General features: G+C 42.8%; 1 protein-coding gene across 3 annotated transcripts in view; it reads left to right on the top strand.

Moving 5' to 3' along the window:
* Window positions 1-24,750, top strand: part of SAP30BP (SAP30 binding protein) — an 82,210-nt gene that overhangs the window by 22,454 nt on the left and 35,006 nt on the right. For 2 of the 3 annotated variants that reach the window (XM_073608126.1, XM_073608128.1), the window contains exon 3: window positions 5,509-5,556. The exons of the other annotated variant lie outside the window; for it this stretch is intronic. In XM_073608126.1, coding sequence (XP_073464227.1) covers window positions 5,509-5,556 — 48 coding nt within the window. The remainder of the gene's footprint in view (window positions 1-5,508; window positions 5,557-24,750) is intronic. 3 annotated transcript variants of the gene reach the window in all.

Genomic DNA, 24,750 nt, shown 5'->3' on the forward strand with positions numbered 1-24,750 from the left:
ACGTCCAGGAAATATTTTATTTATATATATATATATATATATATATATATATATATATATATATATATATATATATATATATATATATATTTCTTGTTTAACAGTGCAGAGGTCCCCTCATATTTTCTCTTCTGGATGAATCTTCTTGTTTTTGTTTTTTTTCTTTTTTGGCTATTTTCTTTCAGTGCCGGTTCACACAGGGGCAACACGACTTGCAGGTCGTCTCACCGAGGCGACCTGCACACGACTTCAGCGGCGTCTTGCAAAACGACTTCTGTATAGAAGTCAATGCAAGTCGCCCCAAAAATACTACAGGAACCTTTTTCTAAGCCGGAGCGACTTGCGTCGCTCCTATTAGAACGGTTCCGTAGTACAGAACGGGCCGTGACTTGTCAGGCGGCTAAGTCGCCTGACAAGTCACCCATGTGTGAACCGGGGCTTAGGGTCAAATGTTAGGAAATGTTACATACACCCTCCTGTGAAAGACAACAATTAGACACTAACATCTCACACATTTTACATGCATTTATGGGTATTATTCATGACTTTTGGGGGCATGCTGAGACATTCGCATTGTGAATTTTATATAAATAGATTCCCAAGATTCAAGTGAGAATACATATGCCTCTTGTGATTAGATATAGTATAAGAAGCTGATAGAAAGCAGTTTATATCTATGTTGGCAACCGGCACACAATCCATTTTAGGAACATACATCTCTGTGAAAATAACAATTGCTGTGTTTTGTTTTTTTTGTTTTTTGTTTTTGTTTTTTGGTGATTCTGAAAAACAATAGTACACTTTGAAAATGGAAAAATAAAAATTGGAACCTTTGAGAAGCCATTATTTCTCCATCATTTCATATAGTGGGGTTGTGTACAAATTTTCTTTCTGGAAGCTACACCAGACCCTATGTCTAGTGGAGCTTGCATCTGATCTATATTTCACATTCTAGTGGTTGTATGCCATGTTATATACTGGAGGCACACATTCCAATTGACACACTGTTGCTTTCAAGCACAAAATGGTAAATGAATCAATGCAAATGATCAGTTTCTTTCAAAACCTTGACTTTGACTCTGAACTGTTGGTTGATTTCCTGATAACTGCCATTTCTATGGTGAGTATAATGTTGGCTAATTCACTCGGCATTGTGATGGTATTCAATCACAATTCGAAACCACAGGAATGTCATTTTCAGTTCTTTGAAACCAGAAAATGTTTTTTACTTTTTTACAAGTAACACAATTGTATGGTCAAAGTTGTAGGTATGTTACCTCTAAGAAATCATATAATTCTTACTTTCCAGCCTGATTCCTGTGTGTGTATTGAACACATTGCTTTACACGGATTAATTTAAAGCTGCTTCTAGTCTTGTGACCTTTCCATTAGGGCACAATGTATTGCCGAAGTAACTATCAGCTGCTTTCTGTGTTGGACAGCACTTCTGGGTTTCTTGCCTAGGCCAGGCCCTGCTACCTCCTTAAACTGGCAGTGCAGAAAGGGGAGTAAGACAATCCCTTAGTAAGAAAATCTCTGAGAAGAAGCGGGTGGGGGGAGTGGTCATAAAACTGTTGGATGGAGATTTCGAAAACCTGGGGTCCACATTTAGTCTATCAAATTGTTAAGAGAATACTCTTGAGCCTAGTAAGTCCCGATGAGCACATTTAGGTCTGCATCTTTTTAGAATCTTGTTGCCTTTATTAATAGACCTCCTTTTAATCTAAATGGAAATGTAGGCACTATCTTCCATTATTTGGCCTCATGAAGCACCCATTGAAGTTTTCATTTTTGATCCCTGTTATAATTGTACCAAGTCATTATGAAGTACCTACACTTGAGGTACCAGTCCAGTAAGTAGTGTGCCTATACTAAATAAAAAAAAATCAAAAAAAAGGAGCAGCGCTGTGAGAATGAATAACTTAAGGGTTGACCTATAAGTGAACAAATATCAAAGTAAAATGCCTTAATATGTGATGATATAAATTTATCAAATTAACATGTGAATTTGGAAATTGATCGCATGAGGATTAGTCCCAAAACCAGCAAACAAAAAAGACAGTCCAAATATGAGTCCCAGCAGATGAATGAGATGATGAGGGGCGATAAGATACCAATCCCGGTTGGCAAATAAAGTGCAAATGGATAAATGAGACCTTCACCGCACCAATGTGACAGACTGATAAAATTGCGTGCTTACCAGAAGGCAAGCTAATATAAGCTTGCGACCTTAACCCGGTCGGGGCCTTTTGTGGATTGAAACAGCAACGCACCACTTCAGCTTATGGATAGATACACTGTCCGTCAGATCCCAGGAAACATTCATATGGGGAGGTGTTCCCTCCAGCTAAAGGTTGTTCTCACAGGGGGTATTCAAGAGAAAGAAAGGGAAACATAGTGTAATCCTGCTTGATGGTTTATTAAAAGGTAGATTAAAATCACACTTACATTTAGTAGGTCAAATAAGAGCAAAAATTAGCCGGCCAGCTAAAAGCGAACACCCGTCCGAGACGGAATCTGCAGCACGTCAGCACGCCCGACGTACGTTTCGTCACACTCTGACGTCGTCTGGGGCACGGGCGACGCACTGACGTGTCGCACATAAATAGTAAACAACGTAACCAAGCCTCGTGATGAGACCGGAACTAGAAATCACCCTGCGCTCCACTAAAGCGGATGGTAAAGAAATGCCATCTTAAATGAGGGAATAGAAAAATGAAATCAGTGTAGGTTACTACAGCGGGACCCCAGATATGCAAAAATCAATGTAAAGACAATTAATTGTCAAGGTCTCACATACAATGGTGCATATCGTTTCAAATAAAACTAGTATCAAATGAAGGAATACCAGAAATTCCCTCAATATTAAGGAAAATGAAATCTCAAACGAAAACTATAAATTAAATTAAACAATAAAAATTATATTATGAATAAAAATATATGTAAGTGCCAAATTATCAATTGGATTAAAGTGTGCCTATACTAGCCAGGAGTTATCGTAGCTATGCTTAAAGAGGAACTGCAGTCTGATCACATAATCTGTAATAAAAACATCTTTGCCATTCTGAAGCTTCCCTCCAACCACTTTTGCAAATTATTTTATATCTATTATGATTCTGTACTTGCCAAATGTGCTGCAATAATCTCCCTCCACTGAGTCTGGCTGCAATAATTTTAACTGTGGGCAGCTAAAGCTGCTGCCTGTTCACTTCCTGGATTTACACAGAGGCACGCCTCCAGCTCTGTAGCTCTCATTGGCCCTCTTATTACTTATCCCCCCTCCCTTCCTGGCAAACTGTCACGAAAGTGAGAGAGCTGTGCATGATGTCATAAGCCTAGGCTTTTTTACCAGACAATAAACAGAAAGTGGGCTGTATAAGGTATTTACCGGTAGAAAAAAAAATGTTTTACTATCCAAAATTAAAACAACAAGGGCAGAAGATTTAATAGATGGTAAGATGAAAAAATGACTGAAGGTCCGCTTTAATGCGACTATGTTCTTTGTTCTTTTTTTGTAGTTTGCAGAAACCACTGACAAATATGAGCTATTCAGAACAAAACAACTAAGCGGTGCATAATCATTGACAAACAACTGCTTCAGTGTGTTCCCTAAGACCCAGTTATTCTCCAATGGAGTGCTGCACAGCATAGAGAAGGTGAAGCTAGGCGGTCTCACACAGCCCCTATGTCAGACATCTTCCCATGACAGCCACAAGGCACTGATTTCTGTAGGGCAGTAAGACCCCTTTCACACTGGAGGCGTTTTTCAGGCGCTACAGCGCTAAAAATAGCGCCTACATAGCGCCTGAAAAAAGCCTTACCTGCAAACCCAGTGTGAAAACCCAAGTGCTTTAACACTGGGGCGCTGCGCTGGCAGGGCGTCATAAAAAGTCCTGCCAGCAGCTTCTTTGCAGCAGTGGAGGAGCGGTGAATACACCACTCCTGCCCATTGAAAACAATGGGACAGCGCCATACCGCCGGCAAAGCACCGCTGCAGCGGCGTTTTGCGGGCGGATTTAACCCCTTTAAAACCACCCCACTAGTGGCCAAATAGCACCGCTAAAACGATGGTAAAGCGGGGCTAAAAATGGCACCGCTTTACCGCTGACGCCCGGGGCGGCTCAGTGTGAAAGGGGTCTAAGCGTATATCTGTAGCGAAGTGAAATTATTAGGAATGGGGATCAGGACTTCGTTGTTGACTGACAAAAATAAAATAAAAATTGATTCGGGTGCAGATTTTTTTCCTAAATTCGCACTTGAACTGGACCCAAAATGCACAGGAACCTTTTAGAAAATGTGTTGCGTCCTCACCGGACACGTGTGAACAGGCTCCATTGAGAGCCATTCACATATCAAGCAAATTGGATGCGGTTTAAAATGCATCCAATTCATATACATGTCATCCCAGCCTGAAGCGTATGCAGCTGAGCTCCCCCAAACACATTCAGGGCCGCACATCTGCACACCTGTGAGATTAGGATGGATGTCTGTGTCCATGCAGCCTCATAGGCTTGAATAGGCTGCCTGCGCATAGCAACTGCTGGCTAGGGATGGATAAACAGACGGCCACTCTTTATGGGCCTCGGTGCCCCTGTGAACCAGGCCTTGGGGAAAAGGAGAGTGCATCTAAAACAGCTGATGCAGCAGGTTTTTAGGGTACCACTATGTTTTCATGCTTAGAGCATGGAAAGGTTCACTTGGTTAGACAGTAAACTTACAGTGTGTGTGGGGGGGGGTTTGTATAATCCAGTGTAGCCAGATTTCAGAGACATTCTAAGTGTTGGTTCACACTGAGGCAGCGCGATTTGCAGCGCGCCTGCCTCAGGTGACCTGGACACGACAGGAGCAGCATCTTGCAAAACGACTTTTGTATAGAAGTCAATGCAAGTCGCCCCCAAAGTCGTACAGGAACCTTTTTCTAAGTCAAAGCGACTTGCGTCGCTCCGATTAGAACTGTTCCATTGTACAGAACAGAACGCTACTTGTCAGGCGGCTAAGTCACCTGACAAGTCGTCCCAGTGTGAACCGGGGCTAAGACTTGAAAATGATTGCACAGAATTTGGTTACATCTGGCTTTCTGTATGCCAGTGACAGCAAGGATTGGATGGTGGGTGTGTTTGGGAATGCCTAACTGACTACAAAGAGGTGTTCCCAGATCACTGACAAGGGAGAGAGTTAGCCTGGTACACTACAGCCATACATGCATGTGAAATGCAGTTCCTGGACAGATGTCCTCTCACCTAATGCTTTTCAAAGCTTCATTTTCAATTTAGACTGGAGTGGCGCTTTACCAATAATATGATGTCACTTTGTGTAAATGCCCTCTGGCTACAGAGCATTGTATTTTATCCTACTTTCTGCAGTTGGGCTAACAGGTTACTTTTCTAATATGTGTGCTCTATCGCTTCTGTTCCTTACATCATCCGCGTGCTGTCATTCCAAATACTGGCTCTGATTGTGGATTGTGACAGCCCATTTCCTAAACCTTGTGAATTTCTGTTTTTATAGGGAGAGGACGATTCAGAGAATGAGACTCAGGAGACTGGTGACATAAAGGTATTTTTGGGAGAGGGTTGCAGACTTTTAACTGCATGGCTAACACCTGTGTGCCCTCTGCCTTGCTAACAATCCTTCCTGTCTTGTGTGGGAGCAAAACGCTCCTGGAAATGAAATGCAGTGTTAGATACATCCGGGTGTACCAACTGTATGCCCTCTCACTAGTGTTTGCTACAGCCAACTTCACCTCGTCTCTGCCCTGTTCACTATGTTGATTTAGAGTTATGCTTTGTCTGTCCAAATACATCCAACTTTACACATGCTTGTATAGATCTATAATTCACGTGCTTAAATTAAATAGTAATGCATTTAAATACCTATATAGTATGTATGTGTGTGTGTATCCAGTATCTCACAAAAGTGAGTACACCCCTCACATTTTTGTAAATATTTTATTATATCTTTTCATGTGACAACACTGAAGAAATGACACTTTGCTACAATGTAAAGTAGTGAGTGTACAGCTTGTATAACAGTGTAAATTTGCTGTCCCCTCAAAATAACTCAACACACAGCCATTAATGTCTAAACTGCTAGCAATAAAAGTGAGTGCACCCCTAAGTAAAAAATTTCTAAATTGTTCCCAATTAGCCATTTTCCCTCCCCGGTGTCATGTGACTCGTTAGTGTTACAAGGTCTCAGGTGTGACTGGGGGGCAGGTGTATTAAATTTGGTGTTATCACTCTCACTCTCTCATACTGGTCACTGGAAGTTCGACGTGGCACCTCAAGAACTTTCTAAGGATCTGAAAAAAAGAACTGTTGTTCTACATAAAGATGGCCTAGGCTATAAGAAGATTGCCAAGACCCTGAAGCTGAGCTGCAGTACGGTGGCCAAGACCATACAGCGGTTTAACAGGACAGGTTCCACTCAGAACAGGCCTCGCCGTGGTCGACCAAAGAAGTTGTGTGCACGTGCTCAGCTTCATATCCAGAGGATGTCTTTGGGAAATAGATGTATGAGTGCTGCCAGCATTGCAGCAGAGATTGAAGGGATGGGGGGTCAGCCTTTCAGTGGTCAGACTACGTTACACACTACATCAAATTGGTCTGCATGGCTGTCGTCCCAGAAGGAAGCCTCTTCTAAAGATGATGCACAAGAAAGCCCGCAAACACTTTGCTGAAGACAAGCAGACTAAGGACATGGATTACTGGAACCATATCCTGTGGTCTGACCAAGATAAACTTATTTGGTTCAGATGATGTCAAGCGTGTGTGGTGGCAACCAGGTGAGGAATACAAAGACAAGTGCGTCTTGCCTACAGTCAAGCATGGTGGTGGGAGTGTCATGGTCTGGGGCTGTATGAGTGCTGCCAGCACTGGGGAGCTACAGTTTATTGAGGGAACCATGAATGCCAACATGTACTGTGACATACTGAAGCAGATCATGATCCCCTCACTTCAGAGACTGGGCCGCAGGGCAGTATTCCAACATAACGACCCCAAACACACCTCTAAGACGACCACTGCCTTGCTAAAGAAGCTCAGGGTAAAGTTGATGGACTGGCCAAGCATGTCTCCAGACCTAAACCCTATTGAGCATCTGTGGGGCATCCTCAAATGGAAGGTGGAGGAGCGCAAGATCTCCAACATCCACCAGCTCTGTGATGTCGTCATGGAGGAGTGGAAGAGGACTCCAGGGTCAACCTGTGAAGCTCTGGGGAACTCCATGCCCAAGAGAGTTAAGGCAGTGCTGGAAAATAATGGTGGTCACACAAAATATTGACACTTTTGGCCCAATTTGGACATTTTCACTTAGGGGTGTAGTCACTTTTGTTGCCAGCGGTTTAGACAATAATGGCTGTGTGTTGAGTTATTTTGAGGGGACAGCAAATATACGCTGTTAGCCCCGGTTCACACAGGGACAACCTTGTCAGGCGACTTAGTCACGTCCCGTTCTGTACTATGGAACCGTTCTAATAGGAGCGACTCAAGTCGCTCCGACTTAGAAAAAGGTTCCTGTACTACTTTTGGGGTGACTTCAGATGACTTGCATTGACTTCTATACAGAAGCCGTTTTGCAAGTCGCTGCTGAAGTCGTGTGCAGGTCGCCTCACAGAGTCGGCCTGCAAGTCGTGTTGCCCCTGTGTGAACCAGCTCTCATACAAGCTGTACACTCATTACTTTACATTGTAGCAAAGTGTCATTTCTTCAGTGTTGTTACATGAAAAGATATAATAAAATATTTACAAAAATGTGAGGGGTGTACTCACTTTTGTGAGATACTGTATGTGAATGTAAAATATATATAATGCATAAAACTCAATGGCAAGGAATGTGCACTGACCCCTCATTGACCAGTCTTCAGTACACATGCAGTGTATGTGTATTGGCCTCTGTCACCTACCCTCAGCTTCTAAACAGACAGAAGGGTTATGTGACCTGCTTCAAAAGCATATGGATCAAACTCTCAGTGCTAGATATTTGCACATGTGCATTAACCCCTCAGTGATCTGTCACCAGCTTAAAAGCATTAACACCTTAGTGCCCAGTCCAAAGCTCACATGTTTTAACCACTCGGCTCCCATTTCTCTGCACATGTATGTTTACCCCATGAACCCCTAGTCCTCAGTCAATGTGCATCATCTTCTCAGTGTTCAGTCCCTGGGTGTTTATTTTAACTTCCCAGTAGCCAGCTCATGAAGGTTAACCCCCTCAGCACTTAGTAACCAATGTATGTGCTTTAAACTCTCAGCACCTTTTTTGTTTGTGTGCATCATTCTCTCAGCATCCAGTACCCAGCGCATGTCCATTTAGCTCTCAGCAGCCAGTCATCCGCAAAACATGTTTTTACCCTCAGCAACCAGTCCCTAGCACATGTGTATTAACCCATCTGTGCCCAGCTCCTATGAATTACCCCTTAGCACCCAGTCCACCACTCCAGATATAGGTCTCATCTCCATTGACTCTACTCAGTGGTAATCTCAGCTCCACTGCTCCAATTCCTGCTGCCCTGCCCCATCTCCCACATCCCCAGGACCACCTCCACTGTTTTCTGGACTCAATGACCTTCTAAATGTTGGTGCATCCTTTCCAGCCTAATTTGTCCCCAATTCCACAGACATGCTCCTCCTGTTTTCAGTGTCCTCTTCACCACCTTCACAGTCCAGTGTTAGAGAGGTCACCTTTACTGGGAAAAGTACTGGCCTAATTATGGTGTTTTTTTCCAATAATAACATTAGCAACAAGTTCAATTTTTACTGGCAATGATGATAAAATACCAGGCAGATGGCAACCATATTCCCACTGACACCCTTCCCATCACTCCACTTTTTCAGAAAAACCTGCTTTTTAGTCAACCCCTCTCCTGGACATAGATTTTCATCTTTATTATTCCTACATAACCCCCCCATGTGTGAAGAGCTCAGCTGCTGTGCTACTACTTTATAATTAGACTTTTCTGGAAACGGGTACTAAAATACATATTGAGGCACACTCCCCCCCCCCTCCCCCCCTTGACAATTACCTGTACGGTTATAACCATATATTTTTTTTTTTTAATGATTTTGTTGCTAATTTTGGAAAGATCAGTATGAACTATTTATGAGTAAAAAAAAAAAAGAGAACCGTTCTACTGGTCATCGTGCCCTCCATAGTCATCGTCCTGCACGTACCATCAACTGTTATACCCTCCAAACTCCTCTCCTGCACATGCTGCTCACTTTCAGACCCTCCACACTCATCTCCTGTACAAACTGGGGGTTATTTACTAAAGCTGGAAAATGCTAAATCTGGTGCAACTTTGCATAGAAATCAATCAGCTTCCAGGTTTTATTGTCAAAGCTTTATTAAACAAGCTGAATTTAGAAGCTGATTGGCTACTATGCACCGCTGCACCCGATTCTGAGTGCTTCAATTTTAGTAAATCTTCCCCACTGTCTGCTGTCCTACCCACTCTGTACTCCTCTCCTGTACATACTGCCCGCTGTCATACCCTATAGACTCCTCTCTTACACATACTGCTAACTTTCAGACCCTCCACACATCTTTCCTGCACATTCTGCCTACTTCATACCCTCTGTACTCCTCTCCTGCACATACTACTCACTGTCATACCCTCTGTACTCCTTTCCTGCGCATACTGCCCACTGTCATACCCTTCACACTCCTCTCCTGCGCATACTGCTCACTGTCATATACTCCACACTCCTCTCCTGCGCATACTGCTCACTGTCATACCCTCCACACTCCTCTCCTGCGCATACTGCTCACTGTCATACCCTCCTTTCCTGCGCATACTGCTCACTGTCATACCCTCCACACTCCTCTCCTGCTCATACTGCTCACTGTAATACCCTGCACACTCCTCTCCTGCGCATACTGCTCACTATCATAACCTCAGTACTCATCTCCCTAACCTGTTATTTAATGTCATACCCTCCACACTCCTCTCCTGCACATACTGGTTGGTGCCCACTATCGTACCATCCATTCACATTTTTCTCCAACATATACTGCCCTGTAAGACACCTCTTTAGCATTGCTGTTTCCTGTGCCACGCTTATGCTAATTGAGATTGTGTGTGTGTGTGTATGTGTGTGTGTGTGTGTATATATATATATATATATATATATATATATATATATATATATATATATATATATATATATATATATAATATCAGTGTCTGCTTTATTCATTAACTCCTGGTCATGTGCCTGCTATGTCAGTCCTAACATTGTGATCACATAAAGACTGGGGGCTTCACTTACAAAAAGAAAGCCTTAATTTAAATCTGCAGATACAATGTCACCTCATCTAATAGCAGTGTGTATAAAAGCTTTACATGGTCTAAAAAAAAAAATATATATATATAAACTTTATTTAGGTGTGCAAATTAGTAACATACTTATTGCTAAGTTAACTGACACCTGCTGTCAATGCAAAATTGCATGTAGACATCAATGTCCTCTGTTCAGAAAGGTATTACAAAAAATACCTGATGCTACTGCCTTGTTTGCCAGGCATTTCTATTATAGGGTGACTACACTTTGTCTCTGTCTCCAATTTGTTCTCCTGCTTTAACACCCCGTAAGATGCTTTTTTAATGGAGAATTTATGTGGCTGTGTTTTACTAGCATGGCACAGATATCGCCATCAGGAAGGCTGCGAAATGCCAAGTATCCCTTGCTGGAGTGCATGAATACAAAGTGGTAGCTGCAAAAAGGCTGCAGGAGAGCAGCAGTGCTGATATGCAACAAAGGACAGGAAAAAGTGAACCAGTATTTTACAACATGCCAGTTGTTAATTATATGGTGTTAGAACATTATGATGATGAAGCAGTATTCAGCTGATCTGTACTAGGAATCCATTCAAAACTTGTAAGGCCACTTTTTCTTTGATATTACTTCAGTCCTTAAAAATGTCTTTGGGAAAATGGAATAAATCTAGCTGAAATTAAAATTTCTTACTGAATACAAGACACGTTTATCATTTGTATTGTCAGTTGCATATAGTGTCCGCTAGGTGGCGTCATAGTTACATAAGTGAGTGTATTGTGCTCAGTTTGTAATGCATGGGGGTGTGAAAGAACTGGAGGGCCACAGGTTGAGCACCCATGTTGTAAAGGATCAGCATCATCATTTATTATTATTATAATTATATATTTTTTTCTTCTTTTTTTTTTTTTTTTTTTTGGAACTAACAACTTATCTGGTATTGCATGGAGGAGCCCTGATCCTCCTCTTCTGGGATTCCTTTTTGACGGCGCTCTTAAGCCTAATCTTATCTATGTGCCCCCATTGGAAGCCGCTTGGGGGCACACGTACAGGCTCACTCCCGAGTGTGTGTGTGTGTGTGTGTGTATATATGATATATACACACACACAAACTTTTAGAGCCCCTAAAGTAAAGATCACAAATGTATAGGGAAATGCAATTCATAGAGTGAGGGAAAAAAAGAAAAGAAATGTACCCAAACAAAATTGATGTCCTTTTATCCCCACAAATAGAGCTTTCTTTTGGTGGTATTTGATCACCTCTGCAGTTTTTATTTTTTGTGCTATAAACAAAAAAAGCGTCAATTTTGGGAAAAAAAAACACTATTTTTTACTTTTTGCTGTAATAAATATCCCCAAATTTAAAAAATAAATAAAATTTTCTTCCTCAGTTTAGGCCGATACGTCTTCTACATATTTTTGGTTAAAAAAAAAATCGCAATAAGCGTAAATTGATAGGTTTGCGCAAAAGTTATAGCGTCTACAAAATAGGGGATAGATTTATTGGATTTTTATTATTAATTTTATTTATTTATTATTTTACTAGTAATGGCGGCGAGCTGTGATTTACTTTTTTTTTTTTTTTGGATTGCGACGGACAGATCAGACACTTTTGACACTTTTCTTTTTTTTTTTTTTTTTTTTTTGGAACCATTGACAATTATACAGCGATCAGAGCTAAAAAATAACCACTGATTACTGTATAAATGTCAGTGTGTTAAATGTGTTCCCTCAGTGTGTTCTAACTGTAAGGGAGATGGGACTGCCTGGGGGAGGAGACTGATCGGTGTTCCTATATACTGAGAACACACGATCTGTCTCCTCTCCCCTGCCAGAACGTGGATTTGTGTGTTTTTTTTTTTTTTTATTTTTAAATTTATTTTTATTCAAATTTTCCTTATAAGACACAAAGACATAAAGACATATACAAATTGGTTGTCTAGCTTGTACAGGTAATGTCGCAAGTACATCAGGTAAAAAAAAAAAAAAAAAAAAAAAAAGAAAAAGAGAGGAATACATCCATGCAATACAATTTTAACATATAAGTGAAAAGGGGATTTTTGGAATTTTTGGGCCGCCCCCCCACTGCCCATAAAGGCCTATACCTATTAACTAGGAATTACATTTAATCGTCGATTCTTGGTATCGTAACTGAAGCTAGTCCAACATTAGTAAGCAATGTTCATTTCCTCCAGCCACCCACTCCAAACCTTATTAAATTTCAATTGGCAGCCTCTATTAAGATAGGTATCTTTATATAGTGGAAGATTATCGTTAACCAAACGTTTCCACTGGACATTTGTGGGGATAGGGCTTCTTCCATTGAAATGTTATGGTTTTCCTAGCGTAAAATAGAAGCAAACCAATCATCGTGCGTTTAGCTACAGCAGGAACTCATTTTTTTTATAAGGCCCAACATACAAATCTCCATAGACAGTGGTAGATTAGTGGATGCAATTTTATTGATTAGGCCTAGTACCTCCCCCCAGAATTGTTGTATCTTTGGACAATGCCAAAAGATATGGGAAAAATCTCCGGGGGTGTAGCTACATCTCCAACACTTAGGGGAGTGGGCAGGATTTATCAAATGAAGTCTGTGGGGAGTGAAATACGCCCGGTGGACTATTTTAAATTGGACTAACTTGTCACGTATAGAGACTAGCGAACTAAAAGGGAAGTCCCAAACACCATCCCAATCTTCGCCACTCAAAGCTGGAATGTCACGCTGCCAACGGGACAAAAGGCCGTCCAACGGAGGCAAGGACTCATAGATTAAATGCTGATATATGTGAGATATAGGTTTTTTTGTACAACCGGATCTAAGAGTAGTCTCCAGTTTAGGCTGTATTAATATACAGGACGAACGTGGGAATTGGGCTTCGAAAGCATGCGAAAGTTGAAGATAACGGAACTGATAGTGCTGCGGAAGATTATACTGGAAGGAAAGCTGACAAAAAGAAAGCAGTGAGGTGCAAGACACCACTTGTGAGATTAATTTTATACCATATCTAGTCCATATCTGGGGGTCAATAGATTTGTAAAAATGTGGTAAATTGGGGTTTAGCCATAGGGGTGTATTAGGGGAAATTCCCATCTGGTTGTGTTTTTCAATAGCCAGGCCCATTTTCCAGGCCCGTAAAGTAGTAAGCATAGACGGAGTTAATAAGTGTGGGGCACATGGGCCTCTGTAAATTAGGTATTGAAGAGATTCCCAGGAGCCTGCCACGGTGGCCTCCAAAGCGGAGGCCACATTGGTTTTATCAGGATTTAGCCACCAGACCACTGTCACCAGCTGTGTCGCCAAAAAGTACTTATAGCAATCCGGAAAGGCCATACCACCCTGCGATAGTGGCCTCATTAATGTAGTTAACTTATATCTCGGTGGTAAGGAGCCCCAGAGAAACTCTGAAAAGCGTTGGTTTAGTTTAGTAAAGAAGGATTTAGGAATCCACTGCGGGGAATGGCGGAATAAATATATGAATTTGGGGATGACCTTCATTTTAAGCAAGTTGACCCTTCCCCATACCGATAGGGGGAGATTATTCCATGCCTTGAGTTTAGCTTTCATATCCCCCACTACCGGATCCAAGTTTAATTTAAGAAAATCTGAGGCTTGTGCAGAGACACAAACCCCAAGATATTTAAAGGAGTCAACCCACTTTAATGGGCTATCTGGAGAGGATGTCAATTTGGCTGCTTGATCTATTGGAAATAGAGTAGATTTTGGCCAGTTTACCCGGAGGCCCGTTACCATGGAGAAAGTGTTGAGGAGTGACAGAGCACCCTGAAGTGATGGACCCGCGTCCCCCAAAAATAAAACCATGTCGTCAGCATACAGGGCTACCCTCTCCTCCAGCATGCCTATCCTAAGCCCCTTAATATGAGGCGATGTACGGAGAGCCTCTGCAACTGGCTCTATAGCTAGAGCAAATAGAGCCGGAGAAAGAGGGCAGCCCTGTCTAGTTCCCCGAAACAGTTGAAATGGAGTTGAGAGTCTGGAGCCCAAACGAATCGATGAGATGGGACACCTATAGATCACCTGCAACCATGATATAAACCGTAGTGGAAAACCCATTCGACGTAGAGTCTCCCACAAAAAGGGCCACTCCACAGTGTCGAATGCCTTTTCTATATCTAGTAGGGCAATAGCTCTGGTACCGGAGTTATTGTGTTGGGCATGAATATTGGTAAAGAGTCTCCTAAGATTAACGTCGGTTGACCTTTTAGGCATAAATCCTGTTTGATCAGAGTCAATAACCGAAGGTAATAATGGATATAGACGGGTAGCCAGCAGTTTGGTTAAGATTTTCAGGTCATTATTCAATAGGGCTATTGGCCTATATGAGGCACATAGCTCTGGGTCCTTAAGGTCCTTATGGATCAAAGTAAGATAGGCCTGGTGCATTGAAAGGGGCAGATCACCCTTGGATAGGCAGAGGGTGTATAATTGGGCCAGGATGGGTGCCAAAAATGCTGCATGTGCCCTATAAAATTCTATAGGAAGACCATCCGGCCCTGGCGCCTTGCCCAAAGGGAAGGACCGTATAATTTTTAAAACCTCTAAGGCCGAAATAGGGCGTACCAACGATTCTCGTTCCTCATTCGACAGCCAGCCAAGTGCTAGTGGATCTAAAAGGTTTTGCAACATCTCTGGCTGGAAGTCGGGGGGAAGAGCAGAGGTATAAAGAGTTTGGTAAAAGGCTTTAAACATTTGTAAGATTTCTACCTGAGAGGTCACCTTATCCCCAGTTGAAGACCGCAGGCCCGAAACCACTGTGGATGGATATTCATGCTGTGCCAACATGGCCAGGAAACGACCATTCTTGTCCCCCTGTTTTACACACACGGATCCTTGTTCTGGCTCTGTGAGAAGCGATCGCGGGTGCCCGCCAGACATCGCGGCCGCCGGGCAGGCGCATCAGCTTCTCAGTACCACGGCGCGTGCCCCCTATACTCCTTAAAACGCCCGCCATGCAGCTACAGCCATTCGCGCAGGGGAGTCATTCTTCCAATGTCAAACGGCAGGCGGTCGGCAAGCAGTTAATGAGTGAAGTAAGTATTTGACCCCTTCGAAAAACATGACTTAGTACTTGGTGGCAAAACCTTTGTTGGTAATCAGGGTTCAGACGTTTCTTGTAGTTGGCCACCAGGTTTGCACACATCTCAGGAGGGATTTTGTCCCACTCCTCTTTGCAGATCCTCTCCAAGTAATTAAGATTTCCAGGCTGACGTTTAGTAACTCGAACCTTCAGCTCCCTCCACATATTTTCTATGGGATTAATGTCTGGAGACTGGCTAGGCCACTCCAGGACCTTAATGTGCTTCTTCTTGAGCCACTCCTTTGTTGCCTTAGCCGTGTGTTTTTGGTCATTGTCATGCTGGAATTCCCATCCATGACCCATTTCTAGATTGTAAGCTCTAACAAGCAGGGCCCTCTGATTCCTCCTGTATTGATTTGTATTGTAACTGTACTGTCTTGCCCCCATGTTGTAAAGCGCTGCGTAAACTGTTGGCGCTATATAAATCCTGAATAGTAATAATAATTTTCAATGCCCTACCTGAGGGAAGGGGGTTCTCGCTCAAGATTTTGATGGTACATGGCCCCGTCTATCGTCCCTTTTGATGCAGTGAAGTTGCCCTGTCTCCTTAGCAGAAAAACACCCCCAAAGCACAATGTTTCCACCTCCATGTTTGACGGTGGGGATGGTGTTCTCTTGGGGTCATGGGCAGCATTCCTCCTCCTCCAAACACGGCGATTTGAGTTGGTGCCAAAGAGCTTGATTTTGGTCTCATCTGACCACAACACTTTCACACAGTTCTCCTCTGAATCATTCAGATGTTCATTAGCAAACCTCATAAGGGCCTGTACATGTGCTTTCTTGAGCAGGGGGACCTTGCGCGTGCTGCAGGATTTCAGTCCTTCATGGCGTAGTCTGTTACCAATTGTTTTATTGGTGACTATGGTCCCAGCTGCCTTGAGATCATTGACCAGATTCTCCCGTGTAGTTTTGGGCTGATTCCTCACCGTTCTCGTGATCATTGAAACTCCACGAGGTGAGATCTTACATGGAGTCCCAGACCGAGGGAGATTGACGGTTATTTTGTGTTCTGTTCCATTTGTGAATAATCACACTAAGGCTGCTTTCACACTGGGGCGGTAGGGGGCGTCGGCGGTAAAACAGCGCTGTTTTACCGCGGTATTTGGCCGCTAGCGGTGCGGTTTTAACCCCCCGCTGGCGGCCGAAAAAGGGTTAAAACCACTCGTATAGCCGCGGTATAGCCGCGCTGTCCCATTGATTTCAATGGGCAGGAGCGGTTTAGGAGCGGTGAATACACCGCTCCTTTACCGCTCCAAAGATGCGGCTTGCAGGAGATTTTTTCTTCTCCTGCCAGCGCACCGCTTCAGTGAGAAAGCCCTCGGGCTTTCACACTGAACAAACAGCGGAGGCTGTTTTGGGGCGGTTTGCAGGCGCTATTTTTAGCGCAATAACGCCTGCAAACCGCCCCAGTGTGAAAGGGGCCTAACTGTTGTCACCTTCTCACCAAGCTGCTTGGCGATGGTCTTGTAGCCCATTCCAGCCTTGTGTAGGTCTACAATCTTGTCCCTGACATCCTTGGACAGCTCTTTGGTCTTGGCCATGGTGGATAGATAGGAATCTGATTGATTGCTTCTGTGGACAGGTGTATTTTATACAGGAAACAAGCTGAGATTTGGAGCACTCCCTTTAAGAGAGTGCTCTTGATCTCAGCTCGTTACCTGTATAAAAGACACATGAAATCTTGCTGATTGATAGGGGATCAAATACTTATTTCACTCATTAAAATACAAATCAATTTATAACTTTTTTTGAAATGTGTTTTTCTGGATATTTTTGTTGTTATTCTGTCTCTCGCTGTTAAAATAAACCTACCATTAAAATTATAGACTGATCATTTCTTTGTCAGTGGGCAAACGTACAAAATCAGCAAGGGATCAAATACTTTTTTCCTTCACTGTATGTAGAAACTCAGAAAATTCCCAAACGTCCGGCTCAGATTGCCGCAGCGCATCTGACCAGAAGTGGGAGTGGGGATCTGTCAAAACCAGGATGTAAACAAGCAGAACTTCCCGTTTTGGATAGAGTTCTGCTTTAGGGTTTGAAGAGGTGGCTGTCACCGCTGTACATGTAGAGACATCACCTGACCTTTACCACTCACCTGTGGTCTTCTTGCCCTTCCTCTCGCCCATTCACAAAAAGCCTTGTACTCCATGGAAAAAAAATATTAGGCCTTTTGTGAATGGCTGAGGAAAACAAGTGACTTTTTTTTCACTGTACACAAGCCAGAATTCTCCGTCTGAGCTGCTGACGCGCATAACTCAAAACTTACAGTCTCTGGCACAATAGAAATAACGTATTTAGCATCTCCAGCCATCCTCCGGATGTGTTTGGCAAAGGACTGCAGGTTATTTCTCTGGACTTTTCACAATAAAAATAGTACGGTTTCCTGGAGTTTAGCATGAGGTGGAAAAGGAGGAAACGGAATGCAAAATTCTAAGCAGATTAAACTTCAGCTTTAAATCAAAACCACAAATGTAGGTAATGCTGACACTATGCCTTGGAACACACACAATGAGGTTGTCAGAAACCTTGCTGCTCCTCGTTCATGTTCAGGCATGTGTGTCTCTATGAAGAAGCTGCTGATAGTGCTGTGTAGCTGTCAGCTATTATGTTATTACATTTAGTGAGCATAGCTGCAGATATTGGGTTAGAAACGCTGCAATAGCATTTCAAAAGGTAAAGTCAAATACTGCTAAAGAAAATACTTTTATAATACCATTAGCACCTCAGTTAAAGTGATTCTAAAGGTTTTTTTTTTTTAAATAACAAACATGTCATACTTGACTACTCTGTGCTGTGGTTTTGCACAGAGCAGCCCCGATCCTCCTCTTTTTTGGGCCCCCCTGCCAGCACTCCTGGCCCTTCTCCTTCACTGAGAGCCCACCATAGAAAGTTGCTTGCTATGCAGTCACTCTTGTGGGATGTGGGGGGTCGCTCCCAAGCCACATCTGTGGTTCATAAGACTGCTCCCTCCTCACTGGATGTAACTGATGGCAATGGCTTCTGTTGCTGTTTCTAAGCCAATGAAAAGGGAGAGAGCCTAGAGAGCCTCAGCTCTCGTGCACATCGCTGGTTCAAGATCGGGCTCAGGTAAGTATAAGGGGGGCTGGGGGGGAAGCTGCACTCAAGGTTTTTTACCTTCATACATAGAATGCATAAAGGTAAAAAAAAACTACTGCCTTTACTGCCACTTTAAACCTGTCTTGCAGCGTTAGACGCCAATTTAGCAGTCGTGCATGGGGCTTGTGGTATTTAGCTGTATTTAGATGGGTATTATCCAGCCCTACTGCTGGCAGCCTGTCAAACTCTATAATGCCGTGTATACACGAGCACACCAAAGTCCGACTGATTCGAACGTGATGACGTACGACTGGACTAGAATAAGGAAGTTCAAAGCCAGTAGCCAATAGCTGCCCTTGGGTCGTCGTTCGTCCGTCGGACTAGCATACAGACGAACGGATTTTTCGACCGGACTTGAGTCCGTCGGAAAGATTTGAAACATGTTCTATTTCTAAAGTCCGTCTGATTTTTCGACAGCAAAGGTCCGATGAAGCCCACACACGATCAAATTGTCCGGTGGATTCCTTCCGTCAGGCTCTTTGCTGTCGAAAAGTCCGGTCGTGTGTACACGGCATAAGAGACTGACTGCTGCTAGGGGTTGACCGGTGCACCTAACATTATGAACATTTAGGGGAGTTTGCACCCAGGGATGAATGCCCAGAACACAAGAAGTCTGTGTTTCCAAACTTTTATACCTGGACATATACCCGCATATCCCACTTTTCAGTACACAATGGGACCAGAGCATGTATGTAAAACGAAAATGTACCTAAAGTGAAGAAATGCTTTTTCACTTCTCAATGCTTGTACTGCATTGCAATAGTCATTTACAGGCATAACTGATTACCTAGGAAAGCTGGCCGACCCCAAAATCGGATATGTTGTAGTTCTGGGTCCCCTCCCAGTGCAAGTTTGGTGTCCCTGTCACTTATAGTTTGGGAGCAGTGCCATGTCAAGCTGACCAAGATTTGCCATAGACCCCAATGTTAAAGGTGAAGTCCAGCTTGAGCTCATTTGGCTAGGCTTCTTCTATGGGTCACAGGAGTGCAATTCGTTTTGCACTCCTGTGACCCGTTTTCAGCAGCTGTTAGGCTCTCTTAGAGTTTGACAGGCTGCCGGCCACTGGGCTGGGTGATACCCGTCCATCCACAACTAAATGACATAGCACCATGGCTAATGTGTGCATGGGCCCTTAAAGCTGCTGTTAAAATTGAATGTATCGGATGCATGTGTCTGCCTGAAATGACACCTTCCCTGGTCCTGTTCCGAAAAAGAATGCCAGTGATGTAGCTGAGGGGTGGATGTTGGGTGCAGGAGTGAGCATCTGACATACCTGAAAGTGCTGCATGCTAAAGATTCCAATGGCAACTCTAAATCTGTAAATGTATTTTATAAAGCAGTATTTGATTAAAGTGTCACTAAACCCACATCATAAAAAAAAAATCAAATGCTGTAGTTCATACTCACTCAGTCACTATGAGATTCGTTTTCTGTATTCTGTAAAAAAATAACTGGTTGATCCTGTTGCTCTCTATCTCCACCTTCTGTCCAAGTATACAATTCAGCTAGGGATTTTGCAGAACAGTGTTGGCAGCTCTGCACATGCTCAGTTTTCAGTGAGTTTCTATGCTGAGAATTTCCTCCTTATCAGGTCTGAGCAGCCCATGTGACTATAGAGTCACATGTTGGTGTATACACAGTGGTAAATGGCTTGCTCCCTCCCTCCTCTATACCAGCTAAACACAATGGGGATGGGATATTACATGTAGATTAATGGTGGCTTCACCTCCCTGTTATTCTAAGACACAGGCCGGAGGGGTGTGACTCAGCCTGTGACTGGCAAAAATCCATCCACACCATGTTCTTTCCAAAAAATAATAAAGATTTGATTTTAAACATATATTTTGTAAGCCAATTTTAGGCAGTTTGATATCAATTATTTATTTCTACTCTGTATTCCAAAGGCCTTTTTTTAAATTATTTTTTGTATTTTATTTTTTTTATTACAGCAGAGGACTAGCAGTTCCTCCTGCTTTTGTTTCCTTCCAGCCAGGCTGGGAAAGAGCTGGGTCATGTGACAACTGTATATCGATTAGAGGAAAGGTACTTAGATTTTTATTTTTTTTTTAATTAAAATGATCATAGCGCCATCATCCATATACAGAAATAAGAAGCAATGTAAATTAAACAGTGTGTTTTTAGTATCACTTTAACAATCCCCCCTCCTTCCTTCCTGATCTTTCACATGGTATTTACCCATTTCATATTTGTTTTACGCACATCTACAAGTTTTCATTAGCTTCAAGCAGTTGGTATGTGCCCCAACACCTAGGTAAATGTTGGCTGTGGTTTCTCGCACAAGCCTTGCCCTGGGGAAATGCATAGAAAACCTGGTTGTTTTTAGTATATAAAAGAAATGTTATCACAAGGTTGCCTGGATTCATGTGTTCCTCCCTACAATTAAGGCGACTCTTGAAACTTCCCTGCCAAAGGGAGTGAACACAACTTCAGCCTCCTCTTATTAATTTGGCTGCTGTGGGTGGCGGGTGTCAAAGGCCTTTCCTCCCGCGAGGGCCTGTACTGGGAAGTGTTTCTAAGAGAAAATCTAATTACTGTAATATCAGGATAAAAGGGAATATAATAAAAGGCATTGTTGTAATGCTTTTGATTAGAACATCTTATAATAGGAGGTGCTGTGCCAGATCTTTTGTACTGTGAAGATGGTTCTGTTTTCCACCTCTTGGGATCATAGGAGGTATGAAGGGTAAATGAGATGCTCCTCAGTGTTTGGATTCTTCCTGTACAGCTGCTGCATGAGCACTCATGGTTTGTAAACACCACCTGGTTATTACCGATCACATCTCTGCGTTTGCATGCAATATAATGCATTTTATTTATGCATTGTTGGCACATACTGGGGTTAATTTACTTAAGGCTAGAGACTGTTCACCAAACTTATTAAAGTGGTTTTAACCTTAAAAAAATAAAATGATCCTGATCCCTTACAGCAGGATATACAGCATAGTGCTTGTGCCGTGTCATTTATCCCTCTCTATGTTCAAAAAAACCTGGTTGATCCTGCCAGTTCCTGTTTCCCCCTGCTGACCACAATAATCATGGCTGCTTATCCCTGATTACTACAGTTTACGTGCCTCCATCATCCCGCTGTCTCTCCCCCTCCCTCCCTGCCTATCAGCTCAGGAGTCTCTGTTATCCATTTCCTCCGGCCGCTATAGCTGTTAAAATTACTAGTTACAAATCCTGTAATACCCTTTCTTACATGAAGATCTAATGTGCAGTGTGTGTGTGTTTTTTAAAAAAGATTCCGCAAAATACCTTATTTACAGTGCCACGGGGCGCTCGCATGACCTCCTGCCGCTCTCCTCCTCTCGGCTGACGTCAGCGGGAAACACAGCCCCTCCCACTGTAGTGCTCAGATGAAGGAGGGAGAGCGCCGGCATTGCTTTAACCACTTGCAGACTGTCCTAAAGCAGTTTTACTGCTACAGGGCGGCAGCTGTGCACCGGATCAAATATATATATTCACAGCAGAAGCTGATCTGCGGATGCTGGGCACTCTATACCTGCCGCCAATCATCAAGCAGAGCTCTGCCTCTGTAAACAAGGCAGAGTTCCATTCTGACATGAGGGAAGGGATGGATTCTGTGTTTCTGCAAAGCAGGGAAAAAAAACATCTCTTCCCTAGTGAAAGCAGCACACATAGTACTGGCTAGGCACACATTTAACCCTCTGATCACGCTAGATGTTTAACCCCTTCCCAGCCAGTGTCGTTAGTACAGTGACAGTGCATCTTTTTAGCAATGATCACTATTTGTATCACTGGTTCCCACAAAGTGTCGGTTAGTGTCCAATTGTCCACTGCAGTCCCGCTATAAATCACGGATCGCTGCCATTACAAGTATGAAGAAAAAAAGAAAAGAAAAAAAAACAATTCCAGTATATATCCCTTCGTTTGTAGACACCATAACATTCACGTAAACCAATCAATATACGTGGATATGTTTCATAGCAGAAACATAGGGGGGGGGTCTTTTTTTTTTTTCTTTTATGTGTGGGGGGGGGACAGCATTGCTTGACCCCACAATTGTCAGAGTAACGCAGTGCTATATCGCAAAAAGTGGCCTGGTCATGAAGGGAGGTAAATCTTCTGGAGGTCAAGTGGTTAAAAAAGTTCAAATTCATTTTCCTTGCACATGATTTGGTATTGAGTTTCATCTTCAGTTTTGAATGATCACTTTGCAAAATGAATAGCCTCTAATAATTTACTAACTGAAAAACGCATGTAAAGCAATACTACTTGCTTTAAAGTTTGGGATATGCAAAAACCAAACAGGCATACTCCCCTTCATGCTGCGGCATCAGCTGTCCTATGCCGGCTCCAAGACAGAGAACTACGCAATCGCATTACTGCCAATCTGTCTCAATCCGCTCAGAGTGGAGGACATTGACTCGGTCATTGCACCTCACTCTGCTCTTCCAGCACTCCAGGTTGGGGAGGGGGCGGGCACGGCTGGTCCTGCACGACTTTGGTTCGAATGCAATGAAAATTCAGCTATTCAATCTGTATGGCTGCATTCACATCGCACAGACATCGCATGTGATCTGCACAGCGGTGCGGTGCGAATCGCATGCAATGTCGCACAGCAGTGTGAACCCAGCCTTATGGCTCATACACACGATCCGAATATCGTACGAAAACTATCGTGCGAAAACTGTCGTCCGAGGAAGAATCGTAGATTTTCGGATCGTGTGTACACTACTTTCGACAGCCGATCACAACAGTTCATCCAATAGTATTCGATCGGACATGCACGAAAATTTTCCTCGTACGATTTCAGATCCATTCATTTCAATAGGCAGGGGCATTTTGGGAGCGCTATTTATAGCCCTCCCAACCCACCCCAAAGATGCTGCTTGCAGGACTTTTTCTAACGGTCCTGCAAGTGCACCACCCGGGTGAGAAAGTACTCATTGCAATGAATGGGAGGCAGTTTTCAGGCTCCTTTCAGAGGCTATTTCTAGTGCTTAAGTGAAAAATATTAATACATTTCTAGCGCTAAAACACCTGAAAACTGCCTCAGTGTGTTAAGCTCCCCAGTCTTAGTAAATGGAGAAAAAATGTAATAAAAATAATAAAAAAAATGTTAAGCAGCTTTGCTCATTGCCCCCCCCCCCTCTAAATACATACAAATACAAAGATGTGTAGGTATCGCCACAAGCATCAGAGTGGGAGAAAAAATCCTAGGGGCGTTGCTTATGGTTAACTCTGAAATGATAACCTCTAAAGGTTTAAAGGTTTTCATTTTAGGTACCATAGTTTGTCACCATTTCATGGGCAATTTTGAGTCTTGACATGTTTGGTATCTCTTTACTTGATGTACCATCATCCTTCTTTTTTTTTTTTTTTTTTTTTCTCTTTTTTTTTTTTTTAATCAAAAAATTGTGTATTGTGTTTGTATACACTAACATCCATTCTAGTGTATATTTTCCTGAAAATGTGCATTTGATAACCTGCTGCACAAATATCATGCGATGTAAAAATTTCAACAGTCACCATTTCGTTCTCCAGGGTCTCTTTCTTTCAGAAAATATATATTGTTTTGGGGTTATAACAATTTTCAAAAAAAAAATAAATAAAAAAAATTGCCCAGGGCATCAAGTGGTTAAAGAAAGATGACCCTGTATTTCTAACACAATGTGACGTTAGCAGCCCTTTGATATTTTTTTTATATTATTTTATTATGACTGAGGGCTGTACTGTAACTGGGAAGATTAAAGTACACAGAACTTCTCACCTAGCTGTAACGTTCCTAAGAACCCATCCCTTCCGCTATACCCGCTTCCATGATTACTCACCCCAGCAATCATTAACCTGCGGGCTCTGATTACAGCTGTGATTAAATGGTCTGTCCCAGACAGCACACCACACCCAGCACTCTCCCTCCTGCAGCACCTGTTTGTATTCAGAAAAAAACCTGTTGGAGTGTCATACAGTATTATACCATGGTTAGCGAGCTTTGGAGGGCACTCAAGATCCTTGTTCCAGATAACCAGAAGTACCTAGTCCGAGAGCATGAAGTTGGTGTTCATTCCCTGAGATATGAGACTGTATTTGTACACTTGTGCAATCAGCCTCTTGTGTTTGTATAGATGTGGTTACACACAAACATATATATATCATACATAAACACTCATTTAGTAATGCCTATGTAAGAAATCTACCATCCAGTATTTTTGTCTTGACTACTGGCAGTGAAATGGTGAATGGGTGAGCCATACCTGGCAATGTTCGGTTGCC

The sequence above is a fragment of the Aquarana catesbeiana genome, linkage group LG12 (assembly GCF_042186555.1).
Source record: "Aquarana catesbeiana isolate 2022-GZ linkage group LG12, ASM4218655v1, whole genome shotgun sequence".
Lineage (NCBI taxonomy): Eukaryota > Metazoa > Chordata > Amphibia > Anura > Ranidae > Aquarana > Aquarana catesbeiana.